General features: G+C 33.7%; 1 protein-coding gene across 1 annotated transcript; it reads right to left on the bottom strand.

The window, feature by feature from the left end:
- Positions 1-9,279: 9,279 nt before the first annotated feature.
- LOC120205486 (basic leucine zipper and W2 domain-containing protein 1-like) lies at positions 9,280-15,644 on the bottom strand. Its single transcript, XM_039205344.1, has 9 exons — positions 15,537-15,644; positions 15,001-15,024; positions 14,278-14,383; positions 14,086-14,154; positions 13,457-13,950; positions 11,598-11,859; positions 9,769-9,977; positions 9,527-9,610; positions 9,280-9,441 (listed from the first exon to the last, which is right to left on the bottom strand). Exons 1-8 carry the CDS (start codon positions 15,539-15,541, stop codon positions 9,544-9,546), a joined length of 1,236 nt encoding a protein of 411 aa, XP_039061275.1. The 5' UTR covers positions 15,542-15,644; the 3' UTR covers positions 9,280-9,441; positions 9,527-9,543.
- Between the last annotated feature and the right edge of the window lie 2,592 nt (positions 15,645-18,236).

The following is an 18,236-nucleotide window of genomic DNA, read 5'->3' as shown; positions in this document are numbered from 1 at the left end:
CATTTTAGAGCATCATATTTATCATTTTCCACATACATAATTTTTTGCAGCTTTTAGAGTCAAGTTTCAACTTCAAGACGAAGGATACTCGATTCAAAAGCACCTTTAAAGATTCGTGTTGGTTGCTTAACTCAGCAGCAAGAAGCTACACTTTGACTAACTCGACAGATTGAAAGTTTCTCTCGAAACAACACAATTTTCTCGAGAGTGGATTTCAACTTCACGATGAAGGATATCTAGCTCGAAGCCAAACTTCACAATAAAGGGGTCTCCACGATTTCAACTTCACGGTGAAGGGAATTGTGTCCACCCGCAACATACAATACTTGGATTTCAACTTCACGACGAAGGATATTCAAGTCAAGGCTCAACTTCACAGCGAAGGGGCCATCCGTGATTTCAACTCCACGACGGAGGATATCGTGCCACTCGAGACAAAACAAGTTCAACTTCACGACGAAGGGACCGTTGGTTGTCAACAAACAACTTCCCAATTTCAGAGCCAATTTCAACTTCACAGCGAAGGATATTGGACTCCAGACAACGCAAGTTCAACTTCACGACGAAGGGACCGCTGGTTGTCAATAAACAATTTCCCAATTTTAGAGCCAATTTCAACTTCACAGCGAAGGATATTGGACTCGAGAAAACACAAGTTCAACTTCACAACGAAGGGACGGTTGGTTGTCAACAAACAATTTCCCAATTTCAGAGCCAATTTCAACTTCACATCGAAGGATATTGGACTCCAGACAACGCAAGTTCAACTTCACGACGAAGGGACCGCTGGTTGTCAACAAACAACTTCCCAATTTTAGAGCCAATTTCAACTTCACAGCGAAGGATATTGGACTCGAGACAACACAAGTTCAACTTCACAACGAAGGGACGGCTGGTTGTCAACAAACAATTTCCCAATTTCAGAGCCAATTTCAACTTCACATGAAGGGACCGCTGTTTGTCAATAAATAATTTCCCAATTTCAGAGCCAATTTCAACTTCACAGCGAATGATATTGGACTCAAGACAACATAAGTTCAACTTCACAACGAAGGGATGGCTGGTTGTCAACAAACAAATTCCCAGTTCCAGAACCAATTTCAACTTCACGGCGGAGGATATTGGACTTGGAACAGTACAATTTACTTGGATTTCAACTTCATAACGAAGGATATCCAATTCAAGGCTCAACTTCATAACGAAGGGGCCACCCACGGTTTCAACTTCACGGCGAAGGGAATCGTGCACACAAGCAGCATCTATCTTTAGATTGGATTTCAACTTCACGACGAAGGATATCCAACTCAAAGTAGGAGTATCTGTCAACAAAGACCTTCGAGTTCGATTACACTCAGCTCCAAGGCGCATCATTTACAGCATAGCTCAAGGCTATAAGGGCTATCTGTCAGCAAAGACCTTCGAGTTTGACTACACTCAGCTTCAAGGCACATCATTTGCAATATAACTCAAGGCAAGAAGGGCTATTTTCCAACAAAAGACCTTCGAGTTTGACTACGCTTAACTCCGAGGCATATTATTTGCAGCATAACTCAAGGCTAGAAGGGTGATCTGTCATCAAAGACCTTCGAGTTCGATTACATTCAACTCAGAGGCAAATCAAATTTACAGCATAACTCAAGACGAGAATGGTTATCTGCCATCAAAATTGTCGAGTTCGATTCTATTTAGCTCGATGACACATCAATTGCACTACTTTCCAGTTGCAGTCGAGGTTTTCAAGTCGAGAAGAGGACATGGGTTAGCCGTGCCTTAGTGACAAGCAACCATTTTCAAGCAGCATAGCTTAAGTCAAGAACACCTCACCCTGAAGCTCTATAGGACATCGACGATAAACCTTGTCAACCAAATGTCTAATCCCATGGGACTATACACTCTGATCTGGCCCCTATCTCTAAATCCTTGACCGAGATATTTCTCTCTCGGACCATATCGTAATAGACATAGGAGTAGGTGAAACCCGGATTTACCAATACAGTAACAAGAATGAAGAAGACTGTGAATATACCTAAAATCACATCAGTATTATCACACTCCTTTTTGGCTTGCACGGTATACTAGAACGAGGCTACTCTAAGCTCCTGAATAGTCTCGGATCTGGTCATACCCCTATTATACTACCTTGAATCAACTCTACCACCCTTCAAGAACACTCAACCTCACTGAATAGATGGAGTAGATCTCTATGATGATACGAGAGTCAAACTCTAAACTCGGGGACAATCTCTGACAAAGTAGTCCTAGTCCAAGGACCCACAGCTAAAACAACCTCTAGTTGCTCTATAGAACTTTCCGGGATGACTCCTGCCACAGGTCAAGCACACCAGATAAGTTGGTGCCTATTCTGATATGCTATCTCTAGATTCAGAACCTGATGAAAAGGGTCTCCTGTAGCAGCCAAATCTACCTCCACTGTGTGAACTCTGAGCTGCTCCTCTAAACGGCCCTGACGGTGGTCTCCTTGAACTCTGGGGGGCCTTGTCCCACTTCAATGAAGACTGAGATGGTATAGTAGTCTCTAGAGTCCTCTGGCTCTGTCCCACTGAGTCGCTCACCACCTGAGCTTTCTTACACAAAATTCTCTTGACTGCCTTTACTTGACGAGTCAGCTTTGCAGAGATACGATGAGGAGTGTTTGCCAGATGACTGATAATATCAAAGTAGAGGCCCTCCCTGAACCTCTTACAATGGTGAGCCTCTGTCAAAACAAGCTCTGGTGCATACTTGCTCAACCTAAAGAACTTTTCTTGTACTCTAGTACAGTCATGCCACCCTACATCATATGTATAAATTGATCCCTCAAATCATCGATATGGGACTCTAAATATATTTTCCCTGAACTCTAAAAAAATCATATATGGGTCTCTCTGGATCTATTGTCAACTCAACGGTCTTCCACTAGTCTATCGTTTTACTCTTCATAAGGGTAGTGACGCACTCAAGCTTGCCCTCGAGAGTGATATGCAACTAACGAAGAGTACAGAGTGTCTCTCTGAGCCACTGATCTGTAAATATGAGGTCGTCGTCCTCATTGTACCTACAGAGCCTCCCGACTGAAAACTCCTGAGGTACTATGGCAGGTTGGACCGATGGTACATATAAGGGAGGTGGCATAAAAGATGAGTTTGAAATAGCATAGACGACCTGCCTAAGGGTCGAAGTCAAATCACGGAAGAAGGTCACCTCGTCGACACCAACGTCTTTAGGTATCTCGCACTCAGAGTTTGGGCCAAAATCTCTAGCTAGCGAGACATAACTCTCCTCATGGCCCTCGTGACTAGTACATTATCATCAGGCATGTTCGAATCCTAAAATTAGAAAATAAAAAAAGGTCACTATCGTCATTCCAGGAACTTAAGTATTTTTGACACTCTAGGGGCATGTACTCACACAGACACTTACTAACTCTAACCTGCAGGTCCCAAGAACGACTAAACCTAGGTGCTCTAATACTAGTAAATGTAACACCCTAATCTAGTCCAGCCTGAAGATCCATGGATTATGATGCTATATGGGACCACCAAAATGGTCAACCCAAAAATTTCTTTTCAAAACATTTATAAACATCAAAATCATTCATCATAATATCATGGGAATCGAAATCAAAGTTTACAAAATATGGGATTTTCTCAAATACGTACAAATAAAACCATAGAGTTTAAATCAAAATAGAGTTATGACTCAAATAATACAAGGTCTATACAAAATACATGCCCTCTAAAATATATTCAAGACATACTCTACAACGTGTGGTCTGAAATGTATTGATGTGATAGGCTCCTCAACGATCCCTTACTGACATGTGCACGAAAACACATTTCATACGCTGAGCTCACAAGTTCAGTGCTACGAAAATAACTATACAATACTACATGCATTCATTATATGAACGTGTCGGTACGTAAAGTCATAAACATGCAAAATATACAGACAAGCATGAGATATGCCTGGTGATATGGTTGAAGGAATTTTACGTGCATCTGAACTTAGATTCCTCAGTCTATCTCAGATACTCTAAAGGTCGGGTGAGGTCTGAAAATTTACGTTCATCGAAAGCTCACATCCAGACCTATTCAAGCATAAGGTACAATCCAAAATTTTACATGCATCAGATGTATACCACACATACAATATCTGAATATTCACAACAAAAGAAGACCATCATAATGCTAGAGTAACTCGAGTGTCCTAACAGTTTCCCAACATCATACAAAGGCAAATCTTATGTAATCCTAACTTGCTTGGTTTCTAGATGAAAATTTAGTTAATTTGGTTTTTTTTTACTTGTATTATATACTTGAAGCTTGTACGAACTCAAAACACCCAAGCCTGAACCCCAAACCAAATAAATCAAATTACCCTATCGATGCCAAATAGCTTCGATGTTTTGAAAATTGCCTTAGTATTGATACTCCTATAGAGAGTATCGATACTCTACCCTAAGTATCGATACTCATTTTGTACACTAGAATCCAAGTATCGAAACCACCCCTTTGGGTATCGAAACTGGAAGGGGTATCGATACTTACCCTAAAAAATTGCCTTATTTTTGTCCCATAAGAACAACATTATCGTTATTGTTATTACAATATTGATATTGATGTGCTGAAGTGTCCTATTTTGGGCACAAAAATGCATCTAAATCTCACCCATACACTCCCCTGAGACTAGAAAAGCTTATTAAAGTCTTATTTGAGGTCTTAGAGGTCAAAATGTATTATCTTTCATGCTTACAAACAACAAATACGGATTTTTCCATGAATTTTACTCTAACATGCTTCATGAACTAAACAAACCATATATGCACATGCAATGACCTACATGTGGTATGGTTAAGTTAGAATCGTGTGACCTTGATTCTTAGCTGCTGTAAAAGTCCCCAAATCAACCAAGGACTAAGTTTTCCTTGCCTCTAACCTTTGTGTTCCCCTTGCTCTTTCACTAACCAAAACAATGAAAATGATTTGTTAACCCATTTTGAGTCTTAGAACAAAGCTAAAAATGTTTCCTTACCAGAAAAATCCCTTAAAACAAACTAAAACTTAGAATTTCATAAACCCCGCAAAAACACGTTTTTGGAGAACTAGGCTAAATCTTGCAAAAGTGGGTTTGAATGAAAGCTTGAAGGATGTATATTGTGAATCTTGCCTTAGAATTCATAGTGGATGCTTTAATTTCTTAAGGCCCAACCTTTTCTTGATTATTGGTCGTTAATTGTCAACAACTAGTGGCCTGATTGAATGTATTTAAATAGTTGGGTGGTCTGATTGACAAGAATTCAAAAATAATAGTCAAAATAAAAAGAGGTTATAGTTGGGTGGTCTCTGGTATAGTTACCCAAAAAACTATACTACCTACATTTAAATACTTTGTTGCAAAACCTATAGTGCTTGTAGCTTAATATATAGCCACTGATAAAAGTGATCAAACTAACTCTATAACTTTCACATACTAAAGGAATAATAAAAGAATTTGACCATATTTCTTTCACAACAATTCTAATGCTATTTTTTTAAAAAATGCCTCTAAAAAGGTTGCCCAACTTGAAAAGAAACTTTTTAACACTTATTGGGCTCATCTAAGGCCCAAATCAAATCCACTTTTAGTTGTACAAGTCTCACAATCAGATCTTCCACTGTCATTTCCTTTCTCTTATGCTTAAGATAGTTCTTGAATTATTCCAAGCTGGGGGGAAGTTTTTCAATAATGATTGTCACTTGAAAGGATTCGCTTATAATCATGCCTTCTGCGAGAATACCATGAATGATCGATTGGAATTATTGCACCTGATTCACAACAGTTTTAGAATCAACCATTACAAAATTTAAGAATGGTAATTAGGAATTTCTTAGCACCAGCATTTTCAGTTTTATATTTATAGTCCAATGATTCCCATAATTTCTTAGAGGTTTTCTTTATATTGCACACTTCATAAAGTGCATCAGATAAACTTGTAACTTCATTAAACTACTTGCTTACAGAAAATCCAAGAGCAAACTTGCGATAAGAGATCATTCACACTACCAAACAGAAAATTCAAAGTGGGCAAGACAAAACCATTGCTACCGGAATTCCTTCCTCTTTGCAGAATTCAGCTCAAATTTCTATCAGAAGTCTGTTAACTTCAAAACAAAATCTACATTAAAAATTATTTACTAGAAGTAAACTAATAATTCCATGCATCTACAGTCAGGTGCTAGTAAATTATTACTCTTTATTTTTAGAGTAAACCCCACCAGCAAATGGCATGAAACAGTGATAACGACATTACATACCTGCAGGGTTTCAAATAACCTGACGCAAACGCAGTAGCGACCGCGATTTCATGGTAGAACCACCGAACAAAATTAATATTGATGAATTTAGCGGTGGGTAGCAGATTCACGTCAATAACGTCGCGCCTACCATTTAACGGGTACCGGTGTATAGCGCCGATAACAGGACACTATCTACGTTGATCGATCGCTACTTAAAAAAATGAAAAGCTGAAATTTTCACCCGAGAAATGCAAGGAATGTATTCCTCTGCAAAAGTAAAAAAGAAAAAAGAAAAGAAAGAATAACGAATCTAAAATTCAAACTCAGTTTAAATAACACTAAATTGAATCTAGCAACAAATTTCCAAACATGTATTATAAAAAAAATCTCTAAACTCTAAAATTAAAAAAAAAGAGTATCAAAAGTCAAGACTAAAGACTCGCCGAAGATTAAATTGGGAAGAGAATAAACCGCCAAAACAGAGCTGTTTTGGGAGAAATCTTGCATCCATTGAGCTTCGCCGCCGGTGAAGAAGTTAACTAATAACGTCAATGGGCTTTCATTCGAGAAGGTGAATAAAAAATCAAAGGTTTTGGCGTTTTGCTTGAAGGAAATCCTGTAAAAGTAGGTTCCTTTTATGATTGAAAAAGATGACAGGGTGTTGGAGTTGAGGGGAGAATAAAACAATGAAAACTTCTGGAGCTTTCTCAACTCTTAAAACGGGGGAGTTTAAGAGTTTTGGGACGTGTCCTACTCCAAATTCCTTTTCTTTTAGTTTTTAAATAAATTCTAAAATATAATTCTAGAGGATATATTAATTTATTATCTTCGCACCTTTTAGAATTTATAATTTAATCTTCATATTAGAATATAAACTTTAGTTTTATTTAATTTAGTCCTAATTTTAATAATCTAAATTTTTACAATTCAAATTTTACACTTCTATTTTAATTATATTTAATTTAATCATTTTTTGTTCTTCTAAATTTATTTAAATTTCATTCAATATTTCGACCTTCATTTTTATTTTTATTTAGTCTTCTATTTGGTTAAACTATTATTATATATATATATATATATCATTTTCGCTTTGAAAATATAAATCATTAAAAATGACTCATTATAATTATAATCATAATTATTATGTTTTAGGATAAGTTGTGCGAAACTTAAAAAAAATCACGACCGCGGCACCCGCAGTGACCGCAATAACATCCGTTATATTCGTAATCGCGATAAACGCGACGCGACTGCGAATGCTATTTAAATCCCTACATACATGTTAAGAACTTCATAGTAGTGATAAACAATTGTAATAAATTAACATACTAAAGCAAGACACAATCGGAAAAAAAATGGAGTTAGGTACTTCCCTTGTTCCGTTTACCTTGAAGGGGTGGAAGGAGGGGATGCAAGCATTGTTAGCGTTGTTCATGAAGGTAATTCAAACCTTCTCATCTTATTTCTCATGTTCTATCTCTTCTATTTTCCTTCCAGTTCTATGGCTTCAAATACAGCATTTCTATTTTTATTTTTATTTTTTGTATTGAGTTTAGGGGTGAGCAAAACTCAACTCGACAAGAAAAACTAAATTTGGAATTGACTCAACTCGAGATGACTTTGAGTTGTAATTTCATAAACTCGACTCGAAAAAATTTCAAATTCAAATCGAGTTGTAAAATACTGCTCGAATAACTGAAAGTTTTCAGTAATTAGTGGATAAGTTATCAAATTTGAGTTAAATCCCTCAATTATATATGATATATATATATATATATATATATATAACAAAAATAAATATAAAAAAAGATATGTGTTGCATATAATTATAAGAAACCATTTAAATTGAAATTAAATAATACCATAATATTATAAATATTTATCATTAAATTTAAACAGAAAATCAAAAATTCGATTCGAATTTTATAAACTCAACTCGACTTAAAAAAATTTGAAGTCAAATTCAAGTTATAAAATAGAACTTCAATTCGAATAACTCGAAATTTTTTTACTCTCAGTTGAACACTTACCCCTAGTTGAATCCAACTAGATAAGATGGATGGAGCGGTGACAACAGCAAAACCAGATGACAGTGAGATTTACATAACTTTCCAAAATTGGTGATCAAAACTAGATAGAATTGAAATGACTGGAGGTGTTTATCGAGCGAGTTTGGCATTGTTTGACTCGTGTTCTTTAAAAAATTTTGTTAATCGACTTATTTCTCGTTAAGCTCATTAAAATTTTGCTCAACTCATGCTCGTTAAGAAAACTTGTTGCTCGAATCGTTGCTCTTAAGCTTGTTACTCGTTAAGCTCGATGCTCATTACTCGCCTCGTTATTTGTTATGCTCACCGAAATTTTCACCTTATTTTCTTAACTATGGGTAAAATCGACTAATACTATATAAGACTTAATATGTTTAACCAAAAAAAATTATCAAAATAGTGTATGAAGTAATTTTAAAATTTAAACTTCAAAGTAAAAATCCACAAATATATTAAAATAATAAATAAGGTTTGATATTTGAGTGTGTAAAATAACTTCTTAAGATAACTACTAAAATATTATATATAAAAAAATTAAAGACTTGTTCACAAACTTGTAGAATAGAGTTGGACTTTACACGACTCAACTCGAGCTCGACTTCGACTCAACCTGAGTCGAGTTTTTACCAAACTTTAACCGAGTTAAACTCCAACTGCTCACGAGTTACTCAACTCATTAAGTACCCCTTAGAAATGACAAGAGTAACCAAACTTGGAGATTACCGTAAACATTATTAAAGACCGTTATATCAACAACTCTAATCATACTCTTCTTCTAGATTCTATAATCACAGGCCTCCCTTAGCAAATTGCACAACAGTGTTGCTAATGGGTTGTTTCAACCCAAACTGTTCTCACAAAACCGAGTCAATTTTATACCAGAATAATGAGAAACATACTGAATTTGAAGCACAACTAACCACTTGCACAAAAAAGAGGTACCTACCGAAACATGGTAAACACAACAGTATTGTTTATTACAAGTATTAATCCATCCATCTTAACATCACAAGCTTTTAACATACACTGCAAATGTCAAAGGATTCGGCAGTAATTAGTTCATTGTCTCAGGAATAGATATAGCTAATAAAAACAGCAAGTGCAAGGTTGATCACAATTTAGTTCATTGTCTCAGGAATAGATATAGCTAATAAAAACAACAAGTGCAAGGTTGATCACAATTTCTTTTGAAAGAAATCATGGCAATATTGTTGGAGCGCTTATTCCTCTTCCTCGGCTTCCTCCAGCCATTTGATAAAGGGCTCCAGAGACTTCACAAGGGTTTGCCTGCAATAAATTCCAGTATATTATAAAAGATGATGTAGAAATGAATTCAGTATTCTGATTCTCAACTATAAATTCCAACCAACCATTCAAGCGCTAAACATTACTGATGATACCTCACAATACTTTTCAATGACAGCAAATATAACTTGAATGCATACCTGCCCTTCGGGTTTGTTCCTTTGCGGAACCAGTGAAGAATGGTGTCTTCTGCAAGAACATCCTGGTCATAGAGAGACCTCACGATCTCAGGGAATAGCTTCATCAATTTTGCATCCTCATAGCATTGCATCTGAACCTTATATATAAGTTCCAGCTCAAGTTTGCCACTGGTGCAGAAGGAACTTAACAGCGTTGCCCATGTTTTGACCTTTATCATGAAAATATCTCCCAATTAACTTGGTCCACCATTTATTATTAAAAAATACAATTTTAGTTTAGCAATAGTTATCCGAAAATTCTCCAAGAAAGCTATTTGAATCTAGTCCAGCAAAACTACATCTTTAATCAAGCACTGTTGTAGGGGCAAGTATTAGAATTTAACAGGTACATGATAGCTAATTAACAAGTGGGGACAAGTAACAGTTGGACTTATGCACAGGTCAGATAGTTATGCATTCACGTTAACATTATCAATGTTAGGGAAGATATCCATTAAAAATAATCAATTCCATCCACCAGGTTATGAATGCTTCCCAAGCCCAAACAATAAGAAGCTCAAGTTTGATTCCGAACGCGAGACTCAAACCTAAGCTCAAGATTGATCGAGTTCTAATTTCAAACCTTATCCTTGATTCAAAATAAAGATCAAACTATTACTGCTCATTCGATAGGGCTCATTTACATAGTAAAAACGTGCTTGAATCCCATTCTTAACTTCAAACTCGATTACCTATACTAGCTCAACTGAGATTCGTTTTCATTACTAATTTAAAACAATAATAAATTAAAAAAAAATGATTGAGCTCACAAACCACTTGAGCCGGGACCAAGACCAAGACAAACTAACGCTTTTCAGACAGAAAGCCACTAACTTGTGAGCACATCTCATTTACAGCCATACATCAGAAGTCATAAAACAATGAATCAGAAAAGTAGTCAATGTAAGATGGCAAAGACCAGGCAATAACACACCAAATCAACAGTATTAAGCAAACTATAGAATTAGGAGATGAAAAATACAACTAAAGATGTTATCATTAAAACAGAAACCAAATTGGCACGTACTGATACTCTACAAACTAAACCACAACAAATTTATTACTTGGTGCATAAGCATCAATTCTCCCCTAACTTTCCCTTAGATTACGGTCCCAAGAGAGTAGTTACCCAGTTTTCTTTATAAATATGAGGTAATACAAGGCAGTATCTGTTAAAAAACTCTCAATCATTTGACAATAATGCTCACACCCCTGGCATCTGTGATGCTCGAACCCGGGACATCAAGGGATAACAACAAGTCCCTTAACCACTGAGGTCATTTGGTTTGTCCCAAATCCAAATAATTAAATCAAGGAAAGGAGATAAAGAAATATGTATAAGGCACTCTGGATTAGTCATATCCACATCTCTGTGCATGCACACATCTTATTTAACAAGAAAAAAGAGGACAAAGCAAAAGAGAATGGATCAAAAGTAAGAACACTCCATGGTTTCTGAACCATCAGTGGGTCATAATAGTACTAATCTATAGTAGTTGCAAGAGTTTCAACACATTTTACTGACCATTTGCATCTAGGTTGCAGCTAGCACCCTCCTTTATGATGCTTTTCTATGATTAATATTCTAACACATTTGCCACAAATGTGGAATATAGTGATTTCCTAAATGAATGTGTCTTGGAATTTTGACCTTGATTTCAATAATGCTAGATACTGGTAGATTGCTTTTATTTCATTCTGCTATGTTGCTAAATTCCTGATCTCCTATGATACATTGAGGTTCAATCTAACGAGGTAAGGGGAAAAAATTTTAGCAGACAATCTATTACCTGTCGCAATGCAGAATTGGCATTCTGCTGTTGGTTTTTTCCAGACCACTGAACAGCATCCATCAATACATCCCACAGAATTCGTACAACCTCAATATCAGGTAAATTAGCATCTTTGACACGTAGCTTAACAATTTCAATGACTTCAGATATGTCAGATTCCTCTGCTATCAGGGTTGTCAAAGCAGACTTCATATCCTTCAGTTTTGCCTCAAATATTTTATTCTCATTGTATTCAACCAAAGGCACCAAACCTGCCTTGCTGAAAATCAACATAATTAGGCAAATAAGTTGAAACAGTCAAAGGCACATCATATAGAAAGACAACATGAATGCATTCGCAAACCCAAAGATTCAACCACAGATTGCAACAATGTCACAAACCATATTTAAAGAAATAAAGGAGCATTTGATGATGATGAATCGATACCAAAAAAAAACATCTTCCTTGTTTTATGTTTACTGAGAATGAAAGATGGAACTGCAAAAAGGATGGAAATCCTTCTAGTACAGGATAATTCAATCCATTGAATATGTTGGATTTGATAAGATAGGATGATTAGTATTCTCATATTCTCTCCCTTCTTGTGAAAAGTTGCATAAAAATTTTGGTTTAAACCAATATATTTTCCTCACTAACATGGTATTACTTGGTGGCAAATTTTCTGATTCTCAAACCCTAACCCTTTTTTTTCAAAAAAGGAAGCCTCGATCAATGAATCTTTTCCTATCGATCCAAAGCCTTCAATTAGTTTTTTGTGTTAGGTGATGGCTTCGATTTTCATTTGTTAAGATTCAGCTTTTCTATTATACACATCAAAATTGAGCAACTCTCATTTTCAGCACAGATCAATTTTTTTGTATTATATTCTTCTAATAGATTGACTGCAAAGGGGAAAAACAGAACCATATTCTTAGTCAATTATGTCCATGTGAATATTCAACTCTCAATGTTAGTGTTTTGTTTTAAGCAAGCCTCACAGTTTGGGATACGATAAGAAAGCATAGCCAGCAGAAGACACATCAAATAAATACAAGAATGGTGTAATATACACGACCCATTTAATATGCAGACCATGTTCATCTTCATGATGAAGGTTAATACTACTTGGTAGCAAGTGTGATTAAATATCTCATGAAAAACATGGGTTTAAGTACAAGATCCTATGACTCTAATCCGCGTTAATATCTAAAGTAGCTCTTTATATAGTCTTATGTGTTAATATCTAAAGTAGCTCTTTATATAGTCTTAGGAAAGTGGTTCTTGGAAGAAATAAAAACATTGAAGTGGATTGTCATCTAGTTTGAGACAAACTTATACAAAATATGATCTATCCAGTCAATTAGATGTACGGACCAACTAGCAGACTAGCTTTATTTGAAAAAAGAAGGAAGAAGAAGAAGAAAACTAGCAGACTTGGTCTATAAAAATCTTTACATGTTTACTACTTATAAATTCAAATATAAATACATAGAAGCCTACCACATTCATAAACACTACTTATCCCGGGAACAAAACAACACACTCCTATCTCAATATTTCTGGAACAACCAAATCACAAATGGTATTAGGCGTACATGCACTTACTCACACGAAACCCACAACAAAGAAAGGTTCAATCATCTAAGCAATTATGCATAACACTCAAACTACCATTGTTATTGTAAAAAGCATGCAAATATGTTTTTAAAAATAAAGCCTGTCACAAGTTAAATTATAAATTGGCATTCTTGTTATTTTAAGTCTCTACTTTCTTCCTACAAAACTTCTCTAACTGCAGAAGGCACGGAACCTTAGAAATTGGGAGAAGCAAGGAGATTTAAAAAGCAAAATACCCATCACAAACCAGAATACTTACGTGAAATGCTCAGAAAAACCTTCAGCAGACCGCTTAGCAGAAGGGAAGAACTCCATGAGATTGTCCTCCATTTTCCCTCGCTTCAGAATTGAAATTAAATCCTCCAGGCTATTATCCACCAGGTACTCCTTGAAGAAATCTGTTATGAATGGAAGAACTAGTCCTTTACCCACAAGATTATCCTTGAGTAGCGGCTGGAACACAGCCTCCGGTGGCAACCCTGACAATTTTTGGGAGAAAGCAAGAGCTGTGAAAATCGCGAGCTTCTTCCTTTCATTTTCCTCAAAAAGCTCCAATGATTGCAAGAATCTTCGCATAACATTTTCAAGATTCTTTATCAAAAAAGGTTTTCGGCGTAGGATTTTCTGTACATAGATCACGGAAGGCAAAATGGCTTCACGATTAGCCTCGCACTCTATAATAGAGTATGGGTGTCGCTCCCCCTCATCAGGTTTAATTGTGCCCGGTTGTGTGCGCCCTCCAGTGAAAGCAACCTACAATTGCCAATTTAATTCACTACAAAACAATAATACTAAATACAACCAAGAAAAAACCAATTATAGTGAAACAAACGTAGCCTTCGAAGGAAAATATGAAAATGTTGATATTTCGGTATAAAAAAAGGTTACCTCAAAGAAGGTGTCACCGTATCTTGAGAAGTTAAGATCAGAAGATTCAACGTTCTTGGCAACAAGTTCCTGAACAAAACAAGTGTTTGATCAGCAAGTCACAAGATAAAGAACAAGAATTCCAGAATCACACTTAAGATGAAACCTGGGTTACAGATATGTAAATTTTGCATTATGATATTTACCACTTACCAGGTCACCATCATTATCCAAATAGATCTGGACCACTACATCAGCAAAGGCTGCAGGGTCCAGGGGAGCAGCAATATTCCGTTTGCGGGTCTTAATCCGCGTTCCGCTACACAAAACATAAATAGAAATTAAGCAAGAATTTAAAATAACAAAAAGAAACATCAGAGGACACACTAGTAAGGTTCTTATACTGTTAGCATATTAGTTTTTCTTCATATTTTTTTGTCCCTCCATGAAAAAAATTGAAAGGTGAAAGTTTATTTACTTATTTGTATCAAACATAACAGTAGGACGTCTAGCAGAAAGACAAATAAATTCGCAGCCAAGAGCATGAACTTTGGTTTATCATTTCAAAAGTTACAAAATGGTCTCTTAACTATATGACATTACTTTGTTGAGTCCCGACTATTAAAAGTTATAAAATAGTAACTCGGCTATTCATATGTTCTAAAGTCGTCATTTTATGTTAATTGATGGTAGTCTGAGTTAATCATTAACATACTGATTTTGATGGGATAAAATATGGTCCTAAAGTCTTAAAACGATTATCGTATTTCATTGGAACGTATGAATAGCAATTTTGTAACTTTTAATAGTCGAGTAACTAAATAAAGTAACGCCCTATAGTCGGGACCATTTTATAATTTTAATATAACTAAACAAAGCAACGCAGTGGACCATTTGTGTACTTTACTCAAAAAATTATAATGGAAGTTAACTTACCCAAGAGTGGGTTTCTCCTTCGAGCTGCAAGCCAAAACCAAAAGCGCAATCAGTGAAATCAATTAGTGAGGAATCAAAAATAAAATTGAACATTTCTCACGGGGAAAATTATACAAAATGCATAAACATTTAAAGACCAAATAAATAAATATATAATAGCTCTAACATTCAAACCATCAAATCTCAAATAAAAAAAGGCAGTCTTTATACTAAAGAAGGAAACCCAATTCAACGAAATCAAAGATAATATTTTTTAAGAAAACAACATATTTTTAAAAAAAAGAGGCTTAAGAACAAACCCTTCAGAGGACTGATAAAATAGCTTCCGGAAAAGTCCCAAGAATCAAGACACGATTACAAGAGGAAAAAAACAACTAAAAAATTCAAAAATATATATGCTTAAGAAAACCCCAAATTATAACACAAAGATCAATAAAAAAGCGAATCGATTATGTGCTGCGAATGCAAAAAGAAACCCTAACAGATCTCTGGTCAAGAAAAATAAAATTAGAAATCTGAAGAGAAAGAGAGAGAACCTCATAAACCAAGACAAAGAAAGGATCGGAGGAGACGAAGGTCACGTTTTTAGAGATTTTGGGAGGAAAAACAACAGATACCGATGCAGCCAAAAGACGAGAGTGCGAGGATAGTTTCTCGACAATGATTTTTTAATATATTATTATTTATTTATTACTTTCTGAATTATTATTTACAAATACAAATAACATATATTTGCAAATAAAATTAGAGTAAATTACATATTTAATATTTAAACTTTTATTCTTTTATAGTATCTAAACTTTAATTTATTCAAAATCATATCTAATATTTATTTTTGTTTCATTTTAGTACTCATCGTTAACATTTTGTTTCATTTTAGTACCCTCTATTAATTTTTTATTTCATTTTAGTACATATTGTTAACTTTTTATTTCATTTTAGTACCTAAATTTTTAACGGTGGGTACTATAATGAAATAAAAAGTAAAATTTAGGTATGATTTTGGAAAATTAAAAGTTTAGATACTAATATAAAACAAAAGTGATAGTTTAAATACTAAATATGTAATTTACTCATAAAATTATGCGATAGAAAAAAAGCTAACGATTTTTTTTTTTTTGGATAGGTTGGGCTTAGCATGGTTATTGGTATTGGTACCCCTCTTTAAGCTAAAAGCTATGTTTTACTATAATTTTAATGTTATCTATCAATTTTTGAATTTTGTGGTTAAAAATGTAATTTGAATATCCACACAAAAGAAATGAAAATTTATGCTCTCATGCATAAGGTGGGATTATTATTTTCTAAAAAATATATAATTTTTAGAAAAGCATCTTTTGTATCAAAAACGTTTTTAAAATAAGAGGCGTTTAATTCGTATAAAAATCATTATTACGGGGAATGATCTTTCGGAATTATATTTTAATGTTTGGTTCACGGAAAATATATTTATTAAGTAATAATTTATTATCAATAGTAGCATTTTTTTTTTAAATTGTGGAATGTAATTACCTCCAAATTCTTATATCATGAATAATTCCTACCACTTTATACACAAATACCCTTAAAATAATTAATTTTTTTTCATATGGATCATTCTCAATTTTTATTCTTCGTGATTTACTCAAAATTATAAATTTAATAACAATAATATAAAGAGTTTAATTTAGTAAAAGATTAATAAATTTGAGTAGTTAACATTATTTTGTATTTTTAATATTTAATATATTAGTCATTTTATAATTTTATGAGGTGAAAATGTTATTATTGTAAAAATGTAATTACTTAAAATAATGTTTAATTTTGAGTTATTAACAAATAGATCTTATACTTTAAAAATAACATGTTTATCCACTCGAGATAATAATTATTTTTATATTATATTTTATATAATATAAGTTTGATATATAATTATATGTTAAATGTAATTTTCTTTAAACTTAGATAGTGACAATTAAAATATTTTTTGTAAAATTTTTATTCAAATATTTATAATTTAATATTAACATTTTACTTGTTAAAAAATGTATATCACAAGGATAATTTGGTAAAATATGCATTCAAGTAATCTTATATTCCTCCAACCAAACATTATAATCTTACATTCTTACTAAACAAACCAAAAATGGTAATTCAATATTCCCATAGTAATATTGCATTCTGGTAATTTTATTCTCAAATGTAATCTTACATTCCGTGAACCAAACGCACCCTAAGTAATATGATTGTCTAGCTAGCAATTTTCTTATTAAAAGTCAACACTGGTAATCTAAAAATAGTATAGAAACATATATATATTAGTAAGAGAATTTTTCATATGGAATTGATACAAATAAAATTTCAGAGTGAACACCAATAATAAAATAAATAATTAATATAAAAAATTCTAATTTTAGGGTACCTACCCAGACAAAATTTACGTCAATATTTATATCATTGATAAAATATTTACAATAACTAAAGTTACGATATTACAATAAAAGAAAAATAACAATATTGATAAATAAAAAAATGAAAAAACAAGATATTTTTCTAGTGATGAATTCTTCGTGATGATCGTCTATGTCACGTGAGATTTCTCCCTGTTAATCCTTCATGAACAGGGGTCATCAGTGTTGTTCTCATCATCTTGACCAACATTATGTTCAATGTTGTTGACATTAACGTTTATCTTTTACATTAGCGATGATGGATGACTTGTGTATAATAACAAATGTGTCTCTTATATACACCTCTCAATAAGTACAAAAATAAGTATTGGTTTGAAGTTTACAACCTTCGAACACCCGAAAAACATACTCAAATCTAACTTGACTTAAATATTCTATAATGTGACCAGGGGGAGCTTTCTCTATAATTTGAATAAATAATTTAAGAATATAATCCTTATATTGTTAATTTAAAATAAATATGTGTAAAAATAATATTTAGGAAAAAATAATTAAAAAAATATGTGTAAAAATAATTTAGGTAAAATATTAATTAAAGTCCGTACATTAATTTCTTCATTTGTTTATTAAAAACTACACAAAAGATCTAATAATTATTTAAAATGATAAATATTAAAGATATTAGTATATATAATACTAATCAATTAAAATAATTAAATAAAATATTAAAAGTTAGAAAGAACTCAAATTGCACCTCGATCCTCTTTGTATAACAAAAAAGTAAAAGATTTGTGTTTACTTGTTTCGAAATAATAAATATCATATCGATGATATATCAAATTTATA

This window comes from Hibiscus syriacus, unplaced genomic scaffold, assembly GCF_006381635.1.
Source record: "Hibiscus syriacus cultivar Baekdansim isolate YM2019G1 unplaced genomic scaffold, ASM638163v2 tig00012487_pilon, whole genome shotgun sequence".
Lineage (NCBI taxonomy): Eukaryota > Viridiplantae > Streptophyta > Magnoliopsida > Malvales > Malvaceae > Hibiscus > Hibiscus syriacus.
Note: the sequence above shows the minus strand (reverse complement) of the source record. Positions and strands in the feature narration are given on the sequence as shown.

Excerpts from the sequence above, each read along its gene's own strand:
- LOC120205486 (XM_039205344.1), bottom strand. Across the intron at positions 14,384-15,000 it reads AAGGAGAAACCCACTCTTGG|CGGAACGCGGATTAAGACCC; the intron begins GTAAGTTAACTT and ends TGTTTTGTGTAG. Across the intron at positions 13,951-14,085 it reads ACGGTGACACCTTCTTTGAG|GTTGCTTTCACTGGAGGGCG; the intron begins GTAACCTTTTTT and ends TGGCAATTGTAG.